Genomic DNA, 22,281 nt, shown 5'->3' on the forward strand with positions numbered 1-22,281 from the left:
TGGTTACTGAGTAAACCTGCAAAGTCTTTTTGATACAAGGACAGTTTTCATCTATATAGCTGACTCTGCTACAGTGGCATAACAGATTAACAGCAGAGTATATCATTGTACTTTTAGAATTTTCTGTTATTCTGTGTTCATACTATCAAATGTGGAAAGGTGGTCCTCGGAATGTTTTTAAACACTCATTGGTGGGCCACGAGTTGCAAAAGGTTGAGAACCCCTGGACCTAGGACACACTCAATATCATCGACTGGCTTTATCTGAGCCTCAGAAACACAAAACAAGAGTGTGTGAGTGTGTGTGTGAGTGAGTGTGTGTGTGTGTGTGTGTGTGTGTGTGTGTGTGTGAGTGTGTGTGTGTCTGTCTGTGTGTGTGAGTGTGTGAATGAGTCTGTGTGTGTGTGTGTGTGTGTCCGCTGAATCATGTCACCCAGGGCTGCTGTTGACCAGGACAAAGGCATGTCTGTTAAGAGCAGCGACAGCACTGACACACACTCACACACTCACACACACACACACACACACACACACACACACACACACACACACACACACACACACACACACACACACACACACACACACACACACACACACACACAGACAGACACACACACACTCACACACACACACACACACACACACACACACACACACACACACACACACACACACACACACACACACACACACACACACACACACACAGGTTCTACAGTATATAATCATGAAGTCAGGATTAATCATTATTAAATGGATCTGAATGGCCTCAGTGTGACAGTGAGCCGCTCTAACACACTCCTCCAGCTGATCACACCAGTGCACTGTGGGAGCAGACCAGTGTCATGATGAGACGGATCTCAGACAGAAACCAGTCAGTCTAAGGCGAGTCACTGTTTCCGAACGAGCCGAGTTACAAAATAACAATGAACTATGCTAGCAGCAGTTGTGCGCGTTATGCTTGTTTGTTTTTAATGATTGTGTGTGACTGCTAACATAGTTCACTCGGCTCGATTGTGTGTGACTGCTAACATAGTTCACTCGACTCGATTGTGTGTGACTGCTAACATAGTTCACTCGACTCGATTGTGTGTGACTGCTAACATAGTTCACTCGACTCGATTGTGTGTGACTGCTAACATAGTTCACTCGACTCGATTGTGTGTGACTGCTAACATAGTTCACTCGGCTCGATTGTGTGTGACTGCTAACATAGTTCACTCGACTCGATTGTGTGTGACTGCTAACATAGTTCACTCGGCTCGATTGTGTGTGACTGCTAACATAGTTCACTCGACTCGATTGTGTGTGACTGCTAACATAGTTCACTCGACTCGATTGTGTGTGACTGCTAACATAGTTCACTCGACTCGATTGTGTGTGACTGCTAACATAGTTCACTCGACTCGATTGTGTGTGACTGCTAACATAGTTCACTCGACTCGATTGTGTGTGACTGCTAACATAGTTCACTCGGCTCGATTGTGTGTGACTGCTAACATAGTTCACTCGACTCGATTGTGTGTGACTGCTAACATAGTTCACTCGACTCGATTGTGTGTGACTGCTAACATAGTTCACTCGACTCGATTGTGTGTGACTGCTAACATAGTTCACTCGGCTCGATTGTGTGTGACTGCTAACATAGTTCACTCGACTCGATTGTGTGTGACTGCTAACATAGTTCACTCGACTCGATTGTGTGTGACTGCTAACATAGTTCACTCGGCTCGATTGTGTGTGACTGCTAACATAGTTCACTCGACTCGATTGTGTGTGACTGCTAACATAGTTCACTCGACTCGATTGTGTGTGACTGCTAACATAGTTCACTCGGCTCGATTGTGTGTGACTGCTAACATAGTTCACTCGACTCGATTGTGTGTGACTGCTAACATAGTTCACTCGACTCGATTGTGTGTGACTGCTAACATAGTTCACTCGGCTCGATTGTGTGTGACTGCTAACATAGTTCACTCGACTCGATTGTGTGTGACTGCTAACATAGTTCACTCGACTCGATTGTGTGTGACTGCTAACATAGTTCACTCGGCTCGATTGTGTGTGACTGCTAACATAGTTCACTCGACTCGATTGTGTGTGACTGCTAACATAGTTCACTCGACTCGATTGTGTGTGACTGCTAACATAGTTCACTCGGCTCGATTGTGTGTGACTGCTAACATAGTTCACTCGACTCGATTGTGTGTGACTGCTAACATAGTTCACTCGACTCGATTGTGTGTGACTGCTAACATAGTTCACTCGACTCGATTGTGTGTGACTGCTAACATAGTTCACTCGACTCGATTGTGTGTGACTGCTAACATAGTTCACTCGACTCGATTGTGTGTGACTGCTAACATAGTTCACTCGGCTCGATTGTGTGTGACTGCTAACATAGTTCACTCGGCTCGATTGTGTGTGACGGCTAACATAGTTCACTCGGCTCGATTGTGTGTGACTGCTAACATAGTTCACTCGACTCGATTGTGTGTGACTGCTAACATAGTTCACTCGACTCGATTGTGTGTGACTGCTAACATAGTTCACTCGACTCGATTGTGTGTGACTGCTAACATAGTTCACTCGACTCGATTGTGTGTGACTGCTAACATAGTTCACTCGACTCGATTGTGTGTGACTGCTAACATAGTTCACTCGACTCGATTGTGTGTGACTGCTAACATAGTTCACTCGACTCGATTGTGTGTGACTGCTAACATAGTTCACTCGACTCGATTGTGTGTGACTGCTAACATAGTTCACTCGACTCGATTGTGTGTGACTGCTAACATAGTTCACTCGACTCGATTGTGTGTGACTGCTAACATAGTTCACTCGACTCGATTGTGTGTGACGGCTAACATAGTTCACTCGGCTCGATTGTGTGTGACTGCTAACATAGTTCACTCGGCTCGATTGTGTGTGACTGCTAACATAGTTCACTCGACTCGATTGTGTGTGACGGCTAACATAGTTCACTCGACTCGATTGTGTGTGACTGCTAACATAGTTCACTCGACTCGATTGTGTGTGACTGCTAACATAGTTCACTCGACTCGATTGTGTGTGACTGCTAACATAGTTCACTCGACTCGATTGTGTGTGACTGCTAACATAGTTCACTCGACTCGATTGTGTGTGACTGCTAACATAGTTCACTCGACTCGATTGTGTGTGACTGCTAACATAGTTCACTCGACTCGATTGTGTGTGACTGCTAACATAGTTCACTCGACTCGATTGTGTGTGACTGCTAACATAGTTCACTCGACTCGATTGTGTGTGACTGCTAACATAGTTCACTCGACTCGATTGTGTGTGACTGCTAACATAGTTCACTCGACTCGATTGTGTGTGACTGCTAACATAGTTCACTCGACTCGATTGTGTGTGACTGCTAACATAGTTCACTCGGCTCGATTGTGTGTGACGGCTAACATAGTTCACTCGACTCGATTGTGTGTGACTGCTAACATAGTTCACTCGACTCGATTGTGTGTGACTGCTAACATAGTTCACTCGACTCGATTGTGTGTGACTGCTAACATAGTTCACTCGACTCGATTGTGTGTGACTGCTAACATAGTTCACTCGACTCGATTGTGTGTGACTGCTAACATAGTTCACTCGACTCGATTGTGTGTGACTGCTAACATAGTTCACTCGACTCGATTGTGTGTGACTGCTAACATAGTTCACTCGACTCGATTGTGTGTGACTGCTAACATAGTTCACTCGACTCGATTGTGTGTGACGGCTAACATAGTTCACTCGACTCGATTGTGTGTGACTGCTAACATAGTTCACTCGACTCGATTGTGTGTGACTGCTAACATAGTTCACTCGACTCGATTGTGTGTGACTGCTAACATAGTTCACTCGACTCGATTGTGTGTGACTGCTAACATAGTTCACTCGACTCGATTGTGTGTGACTGCTAACATAGTTCACTCGACTCGATTGTGTGTGACGGCTAACATAGTTCACTCGACTCGATTGTGTGTGACGGCTAACATAGTTCACTCGGCTCGATTGTGTGTGACTGCTAACATAGTTCACTCGACTCGATTGTGTGTGACGGCTAACATAGTTCACTCGGCTCGATTGTGTGTGACTGCTAACATAGTTCACTCGACTCGATTGTGTGTGACTGCTAACATAGTTCACTCGACTCGATTGTGTGTGACTGCTAACATAGTTCACTCGACTCGATTGTGTGTGACTGCTAACATAGTTCACTCGACTCGATTGTGTGTGACTGCTAACATAGTTCACTCGACTCGATTGTGTGTGACTGCTAACATAGTTCACTCGACTCGATTGTGTGTGACGGCTAACATAGTTCACTCGACTCGATTGTGTGTGACTGCTAACATAGTTCACTCGGCTCGATTGTGTGTGACTGCTAACATAGTTCACTCGACTCGATTGTGTGTGACGGCTAACATAGTTCACTCGACTCGATTGTGTGTGACGGCTAACATAGTTCACTCGACTCGATTGTGTGTGACTGCTAACATAGTTCACTCGACTCGATTGTGTGTGACTGCTAACATAGTTCACTCGACTCGATTGTGTGTGACGGCTAACATAGTTCACTCGACTCGATTGTGTGTGACTGCTAACATAGTTCACTCGACTCGATTGTGTGTGACGGCTAACATAGTTCACTCGACTCGATTGTGTGTGACTGCTAACATAGTTCACTCGACTCGATTGTGTGTGACTGCTAACATAGTTCACTCGACTCGATTGTGTGTGACGGCTAACATAGTTCACTCGACTCGATTGTGTGTGACGGCTAACATAGTTCACTCGACTCGATTGTGTGTGACTGCTAACATAGTTCACTCGACTCGATTGTGTGTGACTGCTAACATAGTTCACTCGACTCGATTGTGTGTGACGGCTAACATAGTTCACTCGACTCGATTGTGTGTGACGGCTAACATAGTTCACTCGACTCGATTGTGTGTGACGGCTAACATAGTTCACTCGACTCGATTGTGTGTGACGGCTAACATAGTTCACTCGACTCGATTGTGTGTGACTGCTAACATAGTTCACTCGACTCGATTGTGTGTGACGGCTAACATAGTTCACTCGACTCGATTGTGTGTGACTGCTAACATAGTTCACTCGACTCGATTGTGTGTGACGGCTAACATAGTTCACTCGACTCGATTGTGTGTGACTGCTAACATAGTTCACTCGACTCGATTGTGTGTGACGGCTAACATAGTTCACTCGACTCGATTGTGTGTGACTGCTAACATAGTTCACTCGGCTCGATTGTGTGTGACTGCTAACATAGTTCACTCGACTCGATTGTGTGTGACTGCTAACATAGTTCACTCGACTCGATTGTGTGTGACTGCTAACATAGTTCACTCGACTCGATTGTGTGTGACTGCTAACATAGTTCACTCGACTCGATTGTGTGTGACGGCTAACATAGTTCACTCGACTCGATTGTGTGTGACGGCTAACATAGTTCACTCGACTCGATTGTGTGTGACTGCTAACATAGTTCACTCGACTCGATTGTGTGTGACTGCTAACATAGTTCACTCGACTCGATTGTGTGTGACTGCTAACATAGTTCACTCGACTCGATTGTGTGTGACTGCTAACATAGTTCACTCGACTCGATTGTGTGTGACGGCTAACATAGTTCACTCGACTCGATTGTGTGTGACTGCTAACATAGTTCACTCGACTCGATTGTGTGTGACTGCTAACATAGTTCACTCGACTCGATTGTGTGTGACTGCTAACATAGTTCACTCGACTCGATTGTGTGTGACTGCTAACATAGTTCACTCGACTCGATTGTGTGTGACTGCTAACATAGTTCACTCGACTCGATTGTGTGTGACTGCTAACATAGTTCACTCGACTCGATTGTGTGTGACTGCTAACATAGTTCACTCGACTCGATTGTGTGTGACGGCTAACATAGTTCACTCGACTCGATTGTGTGTGACTGCTAACATAGTTCACTCGGCTCGATTGTGTGTGACGGCTAACATAGTTCACTCGACTCGATTGTGTGTGACTGCTAACATAGTTCACTCGACTCGATTGTGTGTGACGGCTAACATAGTTCACTCGGCTCGATTGTGTGTGACTGCTAACATAGTTCACTCGACTCGATTGTGTGTGACTGCTAACATAGTTCACTCGGCTCGATTGTGTGTGACTGCTAACATAGTTCACTCGGCTCGATTGTGTGTGACTGCTAACATAGTTCACTCGACTCGATTGTGTGTGACGGCTAACATAGTTCACTCGACTCGATTGTGTGTGACTGCTAACATAGTTCACTCGACTCGATTGTGTGTGACTGCTAACATAGTTCACTCGGCTCGATTGTGTGTGACTGCTAACATAGTTCACTCGGCTCGATTGTGTGTGACTGCTAACATAGTTCACTCGACTCGATTGTGTGTGACTGCTAACATAGTTCACTCGGCTCGATTGTGTGTGACTGCTAACATAGTTCACTCGACTCGATTGTGTGTGACTGCTAACATAGTTCACTCGACTCGATTGTGTGTGACGGCTAACATAGTTCACTCGACTCGATTGTGTGTGACTGCTAACATAGTTCACTCGACTCGATTGTGTGTGACGGCTAACATAGTTCACTCGACTCGATTGTGTGTGACGGCTAACATAGTTCACTCGACTCGATTGTGTGTGACTGCTAACATAGTTCACTCGACTCGATTGTGTGTGACTGCTAACATAGTTCACTCGACTCGATTGTGTGTGACGGCTAACATAGTTCACTCGACTCGATTGTGTGTGACGGCTAACATAGTTCACTCGGCTCGATTGTGTGTGACTGCTAACATAGTTCACTCGGCTCGATTGTGTGTGACGGCTAACATAGTTCACTCGACTCGATTGTGTGTGACGGCTAACATAGTTCACTCGACTCGATTGTGTGTGACTGCTAACATAGTTCACTCGGCTCGATTGTGTGTGACGGCTAACATAGTTCACTCGACTCGATTGTGTGTGACGGCTAACATAGTTCACTCGACTCGATTGTGTGTGACTGCTAACATAGTTCACTCGACTCGATTGTGTGTGACTGCTAACATAGTTCACTCGGCTCGATTGTGTGTGACTGCTAACATAGTTCACTCGACTCGATTGTGTGTGACTGCTAACATAGTTCACTCGACTCGATTGTGTGTGACTGCTAACATAGTTCACTCGACTCGATTGTGTGTGACTGCTAACATAGTTCACTCGACTCGATTGTGTGTGACTGCTAACATAGTTCACTCGACTCGATTGTGTGTGACTGCTAACATAGTTCACTCGGCTCGATTGTGTGTGACTGCTAACATAGTTCACTCGACTCGATTGTGTGTGACTGCTAACATAGTTCACTCGACTCGATTGTGTGTGACTGCTAACATAGTTCACTCGGCTCGATTGTGTGTGACTGCTAACATAGTTCACTCGACTCGATTGTGTGTGACTGCTAACGTAGTTCACTCGGCTCGATTGTGTGTGACTGCTAACGTAGTTCACTCGGCTCGATTGTGTGTGACTGCTAACATAGTTCACTCGGCTCGATTGTGTGTGACTGCTAACATAGTTCACTCGGCTCGATTGTGTGTGACTGCTAACATAGTTCACTCGGCTCGATTGTGTGTGACTGCTAACGTAGTTCACTCGACTCGATTGTGTGTGACTGCTAACATAGTTCACTCGACTCGATTGTGTGTGACTGCTAACATAGTTCACTCGGCTCGATTGTGTGTGACTGCTAACATAGTTCACTCGGCTCGATTGTGTGTGACTGCTAACATAGTTCACTCGACTCGATTGTGTGTGACGGCTAACATAGTTCACTCGGCTCGATTGTGTGTGACGGCTAACATAGTTCACTCGGCTCGATTGTGTGTGACTGCTAACATAGTTCACTCGGCTCGATTGTGTGTGACTGCTAACGTAGTTCACTCGACTCGATTGTGTGTGACTGCTAACATAGTTCACTCGGCTCGATTGTGTGTGACTGCTAACATAGTTCACTCGACTCGATTGTGTGTGACTGCTAACATAGTTCACTCGACTCGATTGTGTGTGACTGCTAACATAGTTCACTCGGCTCGATTGTGTGTGACTGCTAACGTAGTTCACTCGACTCGATTGTGTGTGACTGCTAACATAGTTCACTCGACTCGATTGTGTGTGACTGCTAACATAGTTCACTCGGCTCGTTCGGACACAGTGACGATTCGCACATTCACATTCAAGGATAAACTCCTACATTTTAAACATTCAAAGGTTTTGTGCACAGTTGTACATCTACATTTGTGAAATGTATTTTATGAATACATCATTTTGTTTTGTGCACGTGAATTTAGTTTCATGCATGTGTGAATCAAGTTTTTTGTGTGTATTAATAGAGAATGATCTGCTTCCAAACACTGCAAAATTACACAGCAGCTTTACAGATAAACAAATGCCCATGACATCTAGATCTGAATCTTTTAAACGAATTCACGTGATTTTACTCTATTGTGTGTGAAAGAGAGCCGAGAGACTGACGGATGTTTGCACTGCTCACTGCATGTCAGATTTATCTGAACGATTCCCTTTACTCCCGCTCACATACATGTGTTTCTGCAATAAACTCGATCTTCAGTTCCCGTGCTTTACGCAGGTCTAACGGAGGACACGTCAGCGACAGCAGCAGATATGAGCTGTGTTTTATTGATCATCAGCTAAAATATCTAAATCAAAGACCACAGTAAGAGAGAGCGGCGACAGCCCTGGAAGATCCTCTCAGCTCTGTACTCTCAGTGAAGATGAGTGTGTGTTAAGCGCCTGTGAAGTACTCTCTCTGTGATTTGCAATAGTTTGCGCGTTGGCTTGAGGAACAGATGCTCGTCTGCGGTGTCATATCTGGATGTAACGTGACATATAGCCTATAGCACGCTCTCACACGTTTATATTTGAGCATTGTTGGGAAGAGTAAAATTATGTGGTTTCAACGACCAGATGCATTTACACGTGTCCAGGAAAGCGGCCCAGAGCTGGTCTGAGGGACCGGGTTAAACCGGATTAAACGAGTGTGTTTCGGAGAGGCTTCACACCTGGAGTGTTCTGGAGCGAGAGCTGATGTTGTCAGATCACAGAACACCAGTGCAAACACTCTTATACACTGAAAACAAGCGCCAGCGTCTGCTTCATGTGTATTTGATGTCGTTAAATTACGAGAGTAATAATAAGTGATGTTATTTCTTGTTTGCTTTATCTTTTCCCAGCCTGTAATGTGACCATCCACAACCGCTGTCGCGACACACTGGCCAACTGTGCCAAGATGAAGCAGAAGGTACGAAGCTAACGCTAACCCTAACGCTAACCCTAACCCTGACCCCATGAAGACGAGTTCCCCAGATATCAATGATCGATATATTAAATGGTTTAACAGTATATTTGAAAATATACAGAATAACATATTGTGTTATATATAATACATAAGGAATTGCAAATATGTGACAGTATATTTACTAATATATAAATGTTATATTCAGTAATACACTTCATCATATATAGATGTATATGTGATCAGATATGGCACTGTGTGTGTGATATACTGCTGATAGATTTACTCTCATTTTTTTTTTTTATCATTTACTGTTTATTTTTGTCTTCATTTATAAACATTTTATATGTATTAATATATAGTCATACATGGTCAGTGCATGTATTGCAGTATATTGAAAAATACAAGCACTAGTTTCCCATATATGGAAATGTATTATATAATATATCGCATTATATTTTGCAGTAAATTCCCATATATTGTGTTTGTGTAAGGGTAATTACCTCATTAACTCTTGAGTTTGACACTGAGCTGACGAACAGATGTTTCGTCTAATATCAACATCTGGCTCCACAAGGGATGAGAAGGCAGCATTGTTATCAGATGTGCTTATGGAATATTAATAATCATGTCAACTCATTGTCTAACTAATAGACTTTAGTAATATCCTGACATCTACAGGTTCAATCTAGATATATTACAAATGTAGTGCATTTTACCTCATGTGCAGCAGTTTGTGAAGCCTAACTGTACAAAATGTGAATCTAATATTTTGCATTATTATTAGAGATGCGCCGCTGCTAAATTCACCAGCCAATAGCGATAGCCGATGATTCAGGGTTAGATTCACTTCAGGACCAGCTAATGCCACAGGGATCCTCTCATTAATACATCAGTATATTATATTTAATGGTTCAAATGAACAACAGAGCTCAAACTATCATATTCAACTGCTATTTATTTCCAGATATAATAATTACACTCAATTAAAAACTGAAATGTTTGTGTCCAGCTCCGGACATACGGTAGTTTTCACTTTCATGAACGCTTGTCCTCGAGACACAGATATATCAGTGCATCTCTAGTTATTATAAAGGGTTAATTCACCCAAAAATGAACATTAATGTCATCATTTACTTGTGTCTTTCCAAACCCAAAGGCTTTTGTTCATCTTCAGAACACAGAGGAAGATTTCCCATGAACTCTGAGAGATGGTAAAATAATCCCGTAGGAGTGTAAGAGACACCATCGCTTTATATGATGAACAGATTTATCTGGGCTGTTATTCGCTCATAAACATTGATCAGCTGATGTACAGAGAGCACACGTTTACAGTGTTTAATGCGCTCGATGTACAGTGTTTAATGCGCTCGATGTACAGTGTTTAATGCGCTCGATGTACAGTGTTTAATGCGCTCGATGTACAGTGTTTAATGCGCTCGATGTACAGTGTTTAATGCGCTCGATGTACAGTGTTTAATGCGCTCGATGTACAGTGTTTAATGCGCTCGATGTACAGTGTTTAATGCGCTCGATGTACAGTGTTTAATGCGCTCGATGTACAGTGTTTAATGCGCTCGATGTACAGTGTTTAATGCGCTCGATGTACAGTGTTTAATGCGCTCGATGTACAGTATTTAATGCGCTCGATGTACAGTGTTTAATGCGCTCGATGTACAGTGTTTAATGCGCTCGATGTACAGTGTTTAATGCGCTCGATGTACAGTGTTTAATGCGCTCGATGTACAGTGTTTAATGCGCTCGATGTACAGTGTTTAATGCGCTCGATGTACAGTGTTTAATGCGCTCGATGTACAGTGTTTAATGCGCTCGATGTACAGTGTTTAATGCGCTCGATGTACAGTATTTAATGCGCTCGATGTACAGTATTTAATGCGCTCGATGTACAGTATTTAATGCGCTCGATGTACAGTATTTAATGCGCTCGATGTACAGTGTTTAATGCGCTCGATGTACAGTGTTTAATGCGCTCGATGTACAGTGTTTAATGCGCTCGATGTACAGTGTTTAATGCGCTCGATGTACAGTGTTTAATGCGCTCGATGTACAGTGTTTAATGCGCTCGATGTACAGTGTTTAATGCGCTCGATGTACAGTGTTTAATGCGCTCGATGTACAGTGTTTAATGCGCTCGATGTACAGTATTTAATGCGCTCGATGTACAGTATTTAATGCGCTCGATGTACAGTATTTAATGCGCTCGATGTACAGTATTTAATGCGCTCGATGTACAGTGTTTAATGCGCTCGATGTACAGTGTTTAATGCGCTCGATGTACAGTGTTTAATGCGCTCGATGTACAGTGTTTAATGCGCTCGATGTACAGTGTTTAATGCGCTCGATGTACAGTATTTAATGCGCTCGATGTACAGTGTGAGTCTTGACCACTGTTTAAACCGGATGCAAATAATAGTCTGATTTAAATCTACTCGCATAAAGTGATCATGTCTCTTCAGGAGAACTGGATTAAACGGCTCTTTGTATGGAGAACTGTTATGATCTTGTTTTATACTCAGGACAAAAGTTATGAAAGAATATTAAAAATATCAGCACTTGTTGTAAAGACTAACAGAAGTCCAGCAGATCTGGAGCAACACGAGCGAGAGCGGATGATTCAGGGTTAGATTCACTTCAGGACCAGCTAATGCCACAGGGATCCTCTCATTAATACATCAGTATATTATATTTAATGGTTAAAATTAACAACAGAGCTCAAACTATCATATTCAACTGCTATTTATTTCCAGATATAATAATTACACTGAATTAAAAACTGAAATGTTTGTGTCCAGCTCCGGACATACGGTAGTTTTCACTTTCATGAACGCTTGGCCTCGAGACACAGATATATCAGTGCATCTCTAGTTATTATAAAGGGTTAATTCACCCAAAAATGAACATTAATGTCATCATTTACTTGTGTCTTTCCAAACCCAAAGGCTTTTGTTCATCTTCAGAACACAGAGGAAGATTTCCCATGAACTCTGAGAGATGGTAAAATAATCCCGTAGGAGTGTAAGAGACACCATCGCTTTATATGATGAACAGATTTATCTGGGCTGTTATTCGCTCATAAACATTGATCAGCTGATGTACAGAGAGCACACGTTTACAGTGTTTAATGCGCTCGATGTACAGTATTTAATGCGCTCGATGTACAGTGTTTAATGCGCTCGATGTACAGTGTTTAATGCGCTCGATGTACAGTGTTTAATGCGCTCGATGTACAGTGTTTAATGCGCTCGATGTACAGTGTTTAATGCGCTCGATGTACAGTGTTTAATGCGCTCGATGTACAGTGTTTAATGCGCTCGATGTACAGTATTTAATGCGCTCGATGTACAGTGTGAGTCTTGACCACTGTTTAAACCGGATGCAAATAATAGTCTGATTTAAATCTACTCGCATAAAGTGATCATGTCTCTTCAGGAGAACTGGATTAAACGGCTCTTTGTATGGAGAACTGTTATGATCTTGTTTTATACTCAGGACAAAAGTTATGAAAGAATATTAAAAATATCAGCACTTGTTGTAAAGACTAACAGAAGTCCAGCAGATCTGGAGCAACACGAGCGAGAGCGGATGATTCAGGGTTAGATTCACTTCAGGACCAGCTAATGCCACAGGGATCCTCTCATTAATACATCAGTATATTATATTTAATGGTTAAAATTAACAACAGAGCTCAAACTATCATATTCAACTGCTATTTATTTCCAGATATAATAATTACACTGAATTAAAAACTGAAATGTTTGTGTCCAGCTCCGGACATACGGTAGTTTTCACTTTCATGAACGCTTGGCCTCGAGACACAGATATATCAGTGCATCTCTAGTTATTATAAAGGGTTAATTCACCCAAAAATGAACATTAATGTCATCATTTACTTGTGTCTTTCCAAACCCAAAGGCTTTTGTTCATCTTCAGAACACAGAGGAAGATTTCCCATGAACTCTGAGAGATGGTAAAATAATCCCGTAGGAGTGTAAGAGACACCATCGCTTTATATGATGAACAGATTTATCTGGGCTGTTATTCGCTCATAAACATTGATCAGCTGATGTACAGAGAGCACACGTTTACAGTGTTTAATGCGCTCGATGTACAGTATTTAATGCGCTCGATGTACAGTGTTTAATGCGCTCGATGTACAGTGTTTAATGCGCTCGATGTACAGTGTTTAATGCGCTCGATGTACAGTGTTTAATGCGCTCGATGTACAGTGTTTAATGCGCTCGATGTACAGTATTTAATGCGCTCGATGTACAGTGTTTAATGCGCTCGATGTACAGTGTTTAATGCGCTCGATGTACAGTGTTTAATGCGCTCGATGTACAGTATTTAATGCGCTCGATGTACAGTGTTTAATGCGCTCGATGTACAGTGTTTAATGCGCTCGATGTACAGTATTTAATGCGCTCGATGTACAGTGTTTAATGCGCTCGATGTACAGTGTTTAATGCGCTCGATGTACAGTATTTAATGCGCTCGATGTACAGTGTTTAATGCGCTCGATGTACAGTGTTTAATGCGCTCGATGTACAGTGTTTAATGCGCTCGATGTACAGTGTTTAATGCGCTCGATGTACAGTATTTAATGCGCTTGATGTACAGTGTTTAATGCGCTCGATGTACAGTGTTTAATGCGCTCGATGTACAGTGTTTAATGCGCTCGATGTACAGTGTTTAATGCGCTCGATGTACAGTATTTAATGCGCTCGATGTACAGTATTTAATGCGCTCGATGTACAGTGTTTAATGCGCTCGATGTACAGTGTTTAATGCGCTCGATGTACAGTGTTTAATGCGCTCGATGTACAGTATTTAATGCGCTCGATGTACAGTGTTTAATGCGCTCGATGTACAGTGTTTAATGCGCTCGATGTACAGTGTTTAATGCGCTCGATGTACAGTGTTTAATGCGCTCGATGTACAGTGTTTAATGCGCTCGATGTACAGTGTTTAATGCGCTCGATGTACAGTGTTTAATGCGCTCGATGTACAGTGTTTAATGCGCTCGATGTACAGTGTTTAATGCGCTTGATGTACAGTATTTAATGCGCTCGATGTACAGTATTTAATGCGCTCGATGTACAGTGTTTAATGCGCTCGATGTACAGTGTTTAATGCGCTCGATGTACAGAGAGCACACGTTTACAGTGTTTAATGCGCTCGATGTACAGTATTTAATGCGCTCGATGTACAGTGTTTAATGCGCTCGATGTACAGTGTTTAATGCGCTCGATGTACAGTATTTAATGCGCTCGATGTACAGTGTTTAATGCGCTCGATGTACAGTATTTAATGCGCTTGATGTACAGTGTTTAATGCGCTCGATGTACAGTATTTAATGCGCTCGATGTACAGTGTTTAATGCGCTCGATGTACAGTGTTTAATGCGCTCGATGTACAGTGTTTAATGCGCTCGATGTACAGTGTTTAATGCGCTCGATGTACAGTGTGAGTCTTGACCACTGTTTAAACCGGATGCAAATAATAGTCTGATTTAAATCTACTCGCAGAAAGTGATCATGTCTCTTCAGGAGAACTGGATTAAACGGCTCTTTGTATGGAGAACTGTTATGATCTTGTTTTATACTCAGGACAAAAGTTATGAAAGAATATTAAAAATATCAGCACTTGTAAAGACTAACAGAAGTCCAGCAGATCTGGAGCAACACGAGCGAGAGCGGATGATGACAGTATTATCATCTTAAATGTTGAGAGAACAACAGAATAAATGAAGGGGTGAAAGTTTAGGATATTTAGCATTTCTATTGTATTGTTGAATGTGTGTATATATTCCCGTGTGTAACACACATTAACACACATTAACGCACACAGCAACAGAGGCTGGCGCTGGTCAGGAACGCTGCGACTCTGCATAACGTGGCCCTCCGCAGCAAGAGTGAGTTTCCCTGTTTATCCTTCCTCATGACTGATTACCGTCGCAGTAATAACAGTAATAACACCTGTAAGACAGCAGTGGCAGTGTTAGACGTGATGTTCTGTGATGAGAGTGTGTGTTGTGCTTCACCAGACCCGATCCTGAAGGAGAGGCCGAGCTCCGCCATCTACCCCTCAGAGACGCTCCGGCAGTCCTTCCTCGGCTCCAGGAAAGGCCGATCCACACTGTCCCTCAACAAGAGCGTCTCCACCAACAACATCGCAGGGTAAAGCACACACACACACACACACACACACACACACACACACACACACACACACACACGCTGTCCCTCAACAAGAGCGTCTCCACCAACAACATCGCCGGGTAAAGCAGCGCATACACACACACACACACACACACACACACACACACACACACACACACACACACACACACACACACACACACACACACACACACACGCTGTCCCTCAACAAGAGCGTCTCCACCAACAACATCGCAGGGTAAAGCAGCGCATACACACACACACACACACACACACACACACACACACACACACACACACACACACACACACACACACACACGCTGTCCCTCAACAAGAGCGTCTCCACCAACAACATCGCAGGGTAAAGCAGCGCATACACACACACACACACACACACACACACACACACGCTGTCCCTCAACAAGAGCGTCTCCACCAACAACATCGCAGGGTAAAGCACGCATACACTCATGTGTGTGACAGGGGTTTCTCACGCATACACTGATGTGTGTGTTACTGTGGTTTCAACTGCTCACACACAAAATCCTCACTTCTCATTTCTGAAACCTGACACTCAAACACCAGAAACACACACACACACACACACACACACACACACTCACACACACACACACACACACGCACGCACACACACACACACACACACACACACACACACACACACACACACACAGACTCCTGACACACACTCCTCACACACACTCACATGTGCAAACACTCATCTCTTTACTGAACACCAACCAATCATGGCTTTAGAATAGGCCTATAAACAGGTCAAAGGTCGAGTTAAGGGTTTGTCGGACTGTGTAATACTGTATTCACAACAGTGACAACATTAATAGTTTGGTTTTGATCTTGCTTTCGTGTTTACCGTGAATTTTCAACATCTCTCTGACAATTACTTTCAATCTTGTACAGAAATGTCATGAAAGAAGAGCTTTAGGTTTAGAATAACTGTGTATATGATACATCCAAAAATATAATATTATGGCAAAGTTGATTAATATTTGATTATTATGGCAACGTAAGACAAATGTTTGCTTTTGAGATGTTTGTGATATTTTGAATGCAGTGCTTCATTTAGCATTTTGTGTGTGTGATTCTTAGATTTGTGTGTAAAGTTTTGAAAATGTGTGTAAGCAGTGTAAGAGCACAGATAGCTTCTGTTTATGTGTGTATGCCAGTGTGTGAGGGACTCTCTCCTGAAGTGTGTGAGGGACTCTCTCCTGAAGTGTGTGAGGGACTCTCTCCTGAAGTGTGTGAGGGACTCTCTCCTGAAGTGTGTGAGGGACTCTCTCCTGAAGTGTGTGAGGGACTCTCTCCTGAAGTGTGTGAGGGACTCTCTCCTGAAGTGTGTGAGGGACTCTCTCCTGAAGTGTGCCACAGAGAGCTGTAAGAGTGTGTGAGGGACTCTCTCCTGAAGTGTGTGAGGGACTCTCTCCTGAAGTGTGTGAGGGACTCTCTCCTGAAGTGTGTGAGAGACTCTCTCCTGAAGTGTGTGAGAGACTCTCTCCTGAAGTGTGTGAGGGACTCTCTCCTGAAGTGTGTGAGGGACTCTCTCCTGAAGTGTGTGAGGGACTCTCTCCTGAAGTGTGTGAGGGACTCTCTCCTGAAGTGTGTGAGGGACTCTCTCCTGAAGTGTGCCACAGAGAGCTGTAAGAGTGTGTGAGGGACTCTCTCCTGAAGTGTGTGAGGGACTCTCTCCTGAAGTGTGTGAGGGACTCTCTCCTGAAGTGTGTGAGGGACTCTCTCCTGAAGTGTGTCACAGAGAGCTGTAAGAGTGTGTGAGGGACTCTCTCCTGAAGTGTGTGAGGGACTCTCTCCTGAAGTGTGTGAGGGACTCTCTCCTGAAGTGTGTGAGGGACTCTCTCCTGAAGTGTGTGAGGGACTCTCTCCTGAAGTGTGTGAGGGACTCTCTCCTGAAGTGTGTGAGGGACTCTCTCCTGAAGTGTGCCACAGAGAGCTGTAAGAGTGTGTGAGGGACTCTCTCCTGAAGTGTGTGAGGGACTCTCTCCTGAAGTGTGCCACAGAGAGCTGTAAGAGTGTGTGAGGGACTCTCTCCTGAAGTGTGTGAGGGACTCTCTCCTGAAGTGTGTGAGGGACTCTCTCCTGAAGTGTGTGAGGGACTCTCTCCTGAAGTGTGTGAGGGACTCTCTCCTGAAGTGTGCCACAGAGAGCTGTAAGAGTGTGTGAGGGACTCTCTCCTGAAGTGTGTGAGGGACTCTCTCCTGAAGTGTGCCACAGAGAGCTGTAAGAGTGTGTGAGGGACTCTCTCCTGAAGTGTGTGAGGGACTCTCTCCTGAAGTGTGTGAGGGACTCTCTCCTGAAGTGTGTGAGGGACTCTCTCCTGAAGTGTGTGAGGGACTCTCTCCTGAAGTGTGCCACAGAGAGCTGTAAGAGTGTGTGAGGGACTCTCTCCTGAAGTGTGCCACAGAGAGCTGTAAGAGTGTGTGAGGGACTCTCTCCTGAAGTGTGCCACAGAGAGCTGTAAGAGTGTGTGAGGGACTCTCTCCTGAAGTGTGTGAGGGACTCTCTCCTGAAGTGTGTGAGGGACTCTCTCCTGAAGTGTGTGAGGGACTCTCTCCTGAAGTGTGCCACAGAGAGCTGTAAGAGTGTGTGAGGGACTCTCTCCTGAAGTGTGCCACAGAGAGCTGTAAGAGTGTGTGAGGGACTCTCTCCTGAAGTGTGCCACAGAGAGCTGTAAGAGTGTGTGAAAGCCTGGTCCTCTAACGCTGGTGTTTCCCACAGGAGTCTGAGTGACGACTCTCCTCTCGGCCTGAGGCGGATCCTCTCTCACTCCACAGACTCGCTGAACTTCAGGAACAGAGCCATGTCCATGGAGTCCCTCAACGATGAAGGTGCAGCTCCACACACACACACACACCTGTATGTGCATGTAGCCCGCTGCGTTCTCACACACTACTCCACAGGGGAGATGTACTACGCATCAATGCTGGAGGAGCTGGAAAGGGACGGGAAGGACTTCGAGGTGGACTCCTGGAGTATGGCCGTGGACTCGTCTTACCTGCAGTCTCAACGCAAAGATGTCATCAAGAGACAAGACGTCATATACGGTGAGCCTCTACTGACTTCCGGACCTTTGGACGCGGTTACACTGTCAGCCAGCTCTGGCATGGATCTGATGTTGTTATATACGGAACACTTTCTCATTTACACCACTTGAGAATGCGGTTCGTTCTAGTTCGTTCATTAGTTGTCTTAGTTTCTAATTAGTCCTCACCTGTTCCCTGTTCAGTTGAAGCCTTCAGTCTTCCTCAGGGTCTTGTGCTGGAGTCATTTCAAACGGGTATCTGGTCCACTCCAGCAAGGGAAACCAATGAAAGTATGGAATAAATGTACATTTTCAGGTGTAATAAGTAAACTCAATGGGTTGTAACCATCATCTTTAAACCTAAAATAAATAAATAATAATTATACATTTTATTTGTAATGTGCCTTTCTCGGACTCAAAGCGCTACAGCATGCGCAGAACAAAATAATCAAACATGGGAAAAGAAAATATATATATAAGCATAGAAAAATAGACAAAATAAATGATAAGCTTGACTAAAAAGATGTGTCTTAAGAAGTTTCTTAAAGCAATCCACAGAAGCAGCATTAGGGATGCGGGCAGTGTGTTCCATAACTGAGGCACGGGATAGGAAAAGGCCCTTCCCTTGAGGTTTTTAATTTACAGCGAGGCTGACACAGAGAGAGAGAGCGAGTGGGAATGGATGGAGTAACCAAGTCACAGATGTAATCCGGAGCAAACCCGTGTACTGCTTTATAGGTTAAAATCAGAATCTGAACTGGAAGCCAGTGCAGTTGCTGGAGCACGGGTGTAATGTGATGGCGTGAAGATGTATAAGTCAAAACATGTGTGGCAGAGTTTTGTATATATTGCAACCTCTTAATACAACTTCCGGCAAATTTAGATTTGCTCTGCAAGTAGTCTGGCAAAGAGCTCATTCAAGCCCATTTCTAATTCGTCGAAATCGCGGCACCAATCAGAAACGTTGGGGCGGGCTTTACACGATGACGATCGCTCTGATTGGTTTTAGGTCCGCTGGTGAAGCGCACATTATTATATTCAAATTGCAAACACATGAGGACAGTCTCCATGAAAGACCCACTGGCAGATGAACGTGCTACTACATTTCTCTCCGAAATTGAATTAGATTTAATAGAGGATTTTAGATGATTGACAGGGCAGTTTACGTGACAGGATGCACGCGACAGATTCGTCCGATAAAGATGACGAAGTAGTATGTCCCAAAGCTTGCCTACTTTTTGCTACACATTCAAAAGTAAATACCTTTTCTTCACAAAAAGAGTACATACTTTTATGGCGTAGTGTAACTTAGGCGAATTGGGACACAGCATATGGCTTTACACGATGGCGATCGCTCTGATTGGTTTTAGGTCAGAGGCATTTGAGCGACGTCCGTTGGTGACGCCCCTTTGGAAATGAGTTATTAATGAAGATTTGCCAGACCATAACTCAGTTACTACTGAGAATGGTCTGGTTTTAACCAGGCTAACCTCTTAATGGAATTTGCTGGTAAACCTACAAAGAGAGAATGACAATAATCAAGCCTTGACATGATGAAGGCATGGATAAGCCTCTCTGCATCAGGCCTAGAGAGAGACGGTCTAATACGCGCAATATTCCTCAGATGGAAAAAAGCAACCTTTGTTATGTTTTTAAAATGTGAATTAAAAGTTAGCTGGGCATCAGAAATCACACCCAAGTTACGAACCTGGCCAGAAGGGGACAATTGGGTATTGTCTACTGAAAGTTTAAAATCATTACATGTACTGACGTTACATGGAGTGCCAATTAACAAAATTTCTGTTTTGTAGCAGTTAAGTTTTATAAAGTTGAGTTTCATCCACGCTTTGATTTCCAACACACAATCAGAAAGTTTTGAAGAGGAAGAATGGATCAGGCTGAGAGCTGATATAAATCTGGGTGTCGTCCGCGTAACAGTGATAGCTCAGGCCATACTTCTGAATGATCTGCCCGAGAGGCAGCATATAAACTCTAAATAAACCAGGACCCAAAACCGACCCCTGAGGGACACCCTGACACAGAGGCACAGTCTGAGATCTGGTAGTACCCAGGTAGACAAATTGATCTGAGAGGTAAGATTTAAACCAGTTTAACACAGTTCCAGACAGACCGGTCCACATATGCAATCTGTCCAATAATATGCTGTGACATATGGTATCGAATGCCGCAGTAAGGTCTAACATGACCAAAATGCCACAATCCCCAGAGTCTGCGATAACGAGGAGGTCATTCAGGACCCTGACTAGAGCAGTCTCTGTACTATGTCCAGACTTAAACCCGGATTGAAAAGTTTCTAGTAGGCTATTCGTACAGAGATGAGTATGGAGTTGCCCAACAACCACACGCTCAAGCACTTTTGCCAGGAAAGGTAAATTGGAGATGGGTTGATAATCCGACATATCGGTGATATCACTCCCAGGCTTTCTAAGAACTGGCGTAACTGCAGACGTTTTAGAGCAGAAGAGACATTCCCTGTATTGAGTGAAGCATTGACAATAGCAGTGATGTGGGGTACAATAACAGGCAGACAGGTTTTCAAGACAGTCGTAGGGAGTGGATCAAGTATGCAAGTAGTAGAATTCATTGACAAAACAAGTTTAGAAATAAAATCCAAATCAACAGCACTGAAACTTGAAAAAACCAGACCAGAGAGATTAGGAGAACGCACCTCAACAAGCTCAGAAGCAACCTGGCAGGCAATGGCCTTATACATATTCTCAATTTTAGTTGAAAAATAATTGAGAAATGCATTACACTGCTCAATGGTTGAACAGTTAAAGTTACTGGGAGATTTAATTAGATTATTGACGGTTGTAAACAGAACTCTGGGATGTGAGATGTCACTAATAATAGTAGAATAATATGCCACTTTTGCAGCTTTGAGAGCATTTTGATACTCAATCTGATGCTGATCAAACATTGATCCATGAACTGTTAGGCCAGATTTGTTATATTTCCACTCCAACTGCCTGCCTATCGCATTCAATCTGCGTAACTCAGATGTATACCAAGGAGCCTTCACAGTATGAATTAAATATACATTGATTATTATTAAAGGTACTAATGCTATTCAGTGAAGAGTAGTGAATGATTCTCTCATTTTCTTCTGTTGTTAACATAATAATTGTTGCCATATTAACATTACATGACAAAGAGAGCTGCAGGTTTATTAGGCTGCTGTCACTTTAAGACCGAATGCACTGATCTAATACACTGACACGGATTCAGTTACTTTACATTTTCGCGTGTATTTGTCCGTTTAAACCCACACCTGAAGCCTGAACCCTGAAGCCTGAAGCCTGAAGCCTGAAGCCTGAACCCTGAACCCTGAAGCCTGAAGCCTGGACCCTGTCCGTGTTTCTCTCCGTCTGTTGAACACCGTCTCTGTCGCAGCTCAATACACTGTTACACGACGTTACATGATTCGGCTGAGTTGTATGTTACGCATGGTGACCGCGCACCACTTTAAAAGTGCAGTGTGTGATTTATAGCGCCATCTAGCGGTGATGTTGTGAATTACACCCAACAGAAGTTACGGTGGCCGACAGGAAGTGATGTCGTCGTCTGAGACAGCAGAGAGTAGCCAGTTAAACAATGAGGTTTCTTTACAAAGATAAATGA

At 43.7% G+C, this 22,281-nt stretch overlaps 1 protein-coding gene across 3 annotated transcripts in view; it reads left to right on the forward strand.

Moving 5' to 3' along the window:
• Positions 1-22,281, forward strand: part of arhgef2b (rho/rac guanine nucleotide exchange factor (GEF) 2b) — a 56,197-nt gene that overhangs the window by 21,714 nt on the left and 12,202 nt on the right. For 2 of the 3 annotated variants that reach the window (XM_084384996.1, XM_084384997.1), the window contains exons 3-7: positions 9,302-9,369; positions 15,232-15,295; positions 15,428-15,560; positions 18,336-18,445; positions 18,518-18,661. In XM_084384996.1, coding sequence (XP_084241122.1) covers positions 9,302-9,369; positions 15,232-15,295; positions 15,428-15,560; positions 18,336-18,445; positions 18,518-18,661 — 519 coding nt within the window. Of the gene's footprint in view, positions 1-9,301; positions 9,370-15,231; positions 15,296-15,427; positions 15,561-15,982; positions 16,018-18,335; positions 18,446-18,517; positions 18,662-22,281 lie in introns of those variants that run through there. The other variant, XM_084384998.1, reaches the window with a different exon arrangement.

The sequence above is a fragment of the Rutilus rutilus genome (genome assembly GCF_951802725.1).
Source record: "Rutilus rutilus genome assembly, chromosome: 17".
NCBI classification, from domain to species: domain Eukaryota; kingdom Metazoa; phylum Chordata; class Actinopteri; order Cypriniformes; family Leuciscidae; genus Rutilus; species Rutilus rutilus.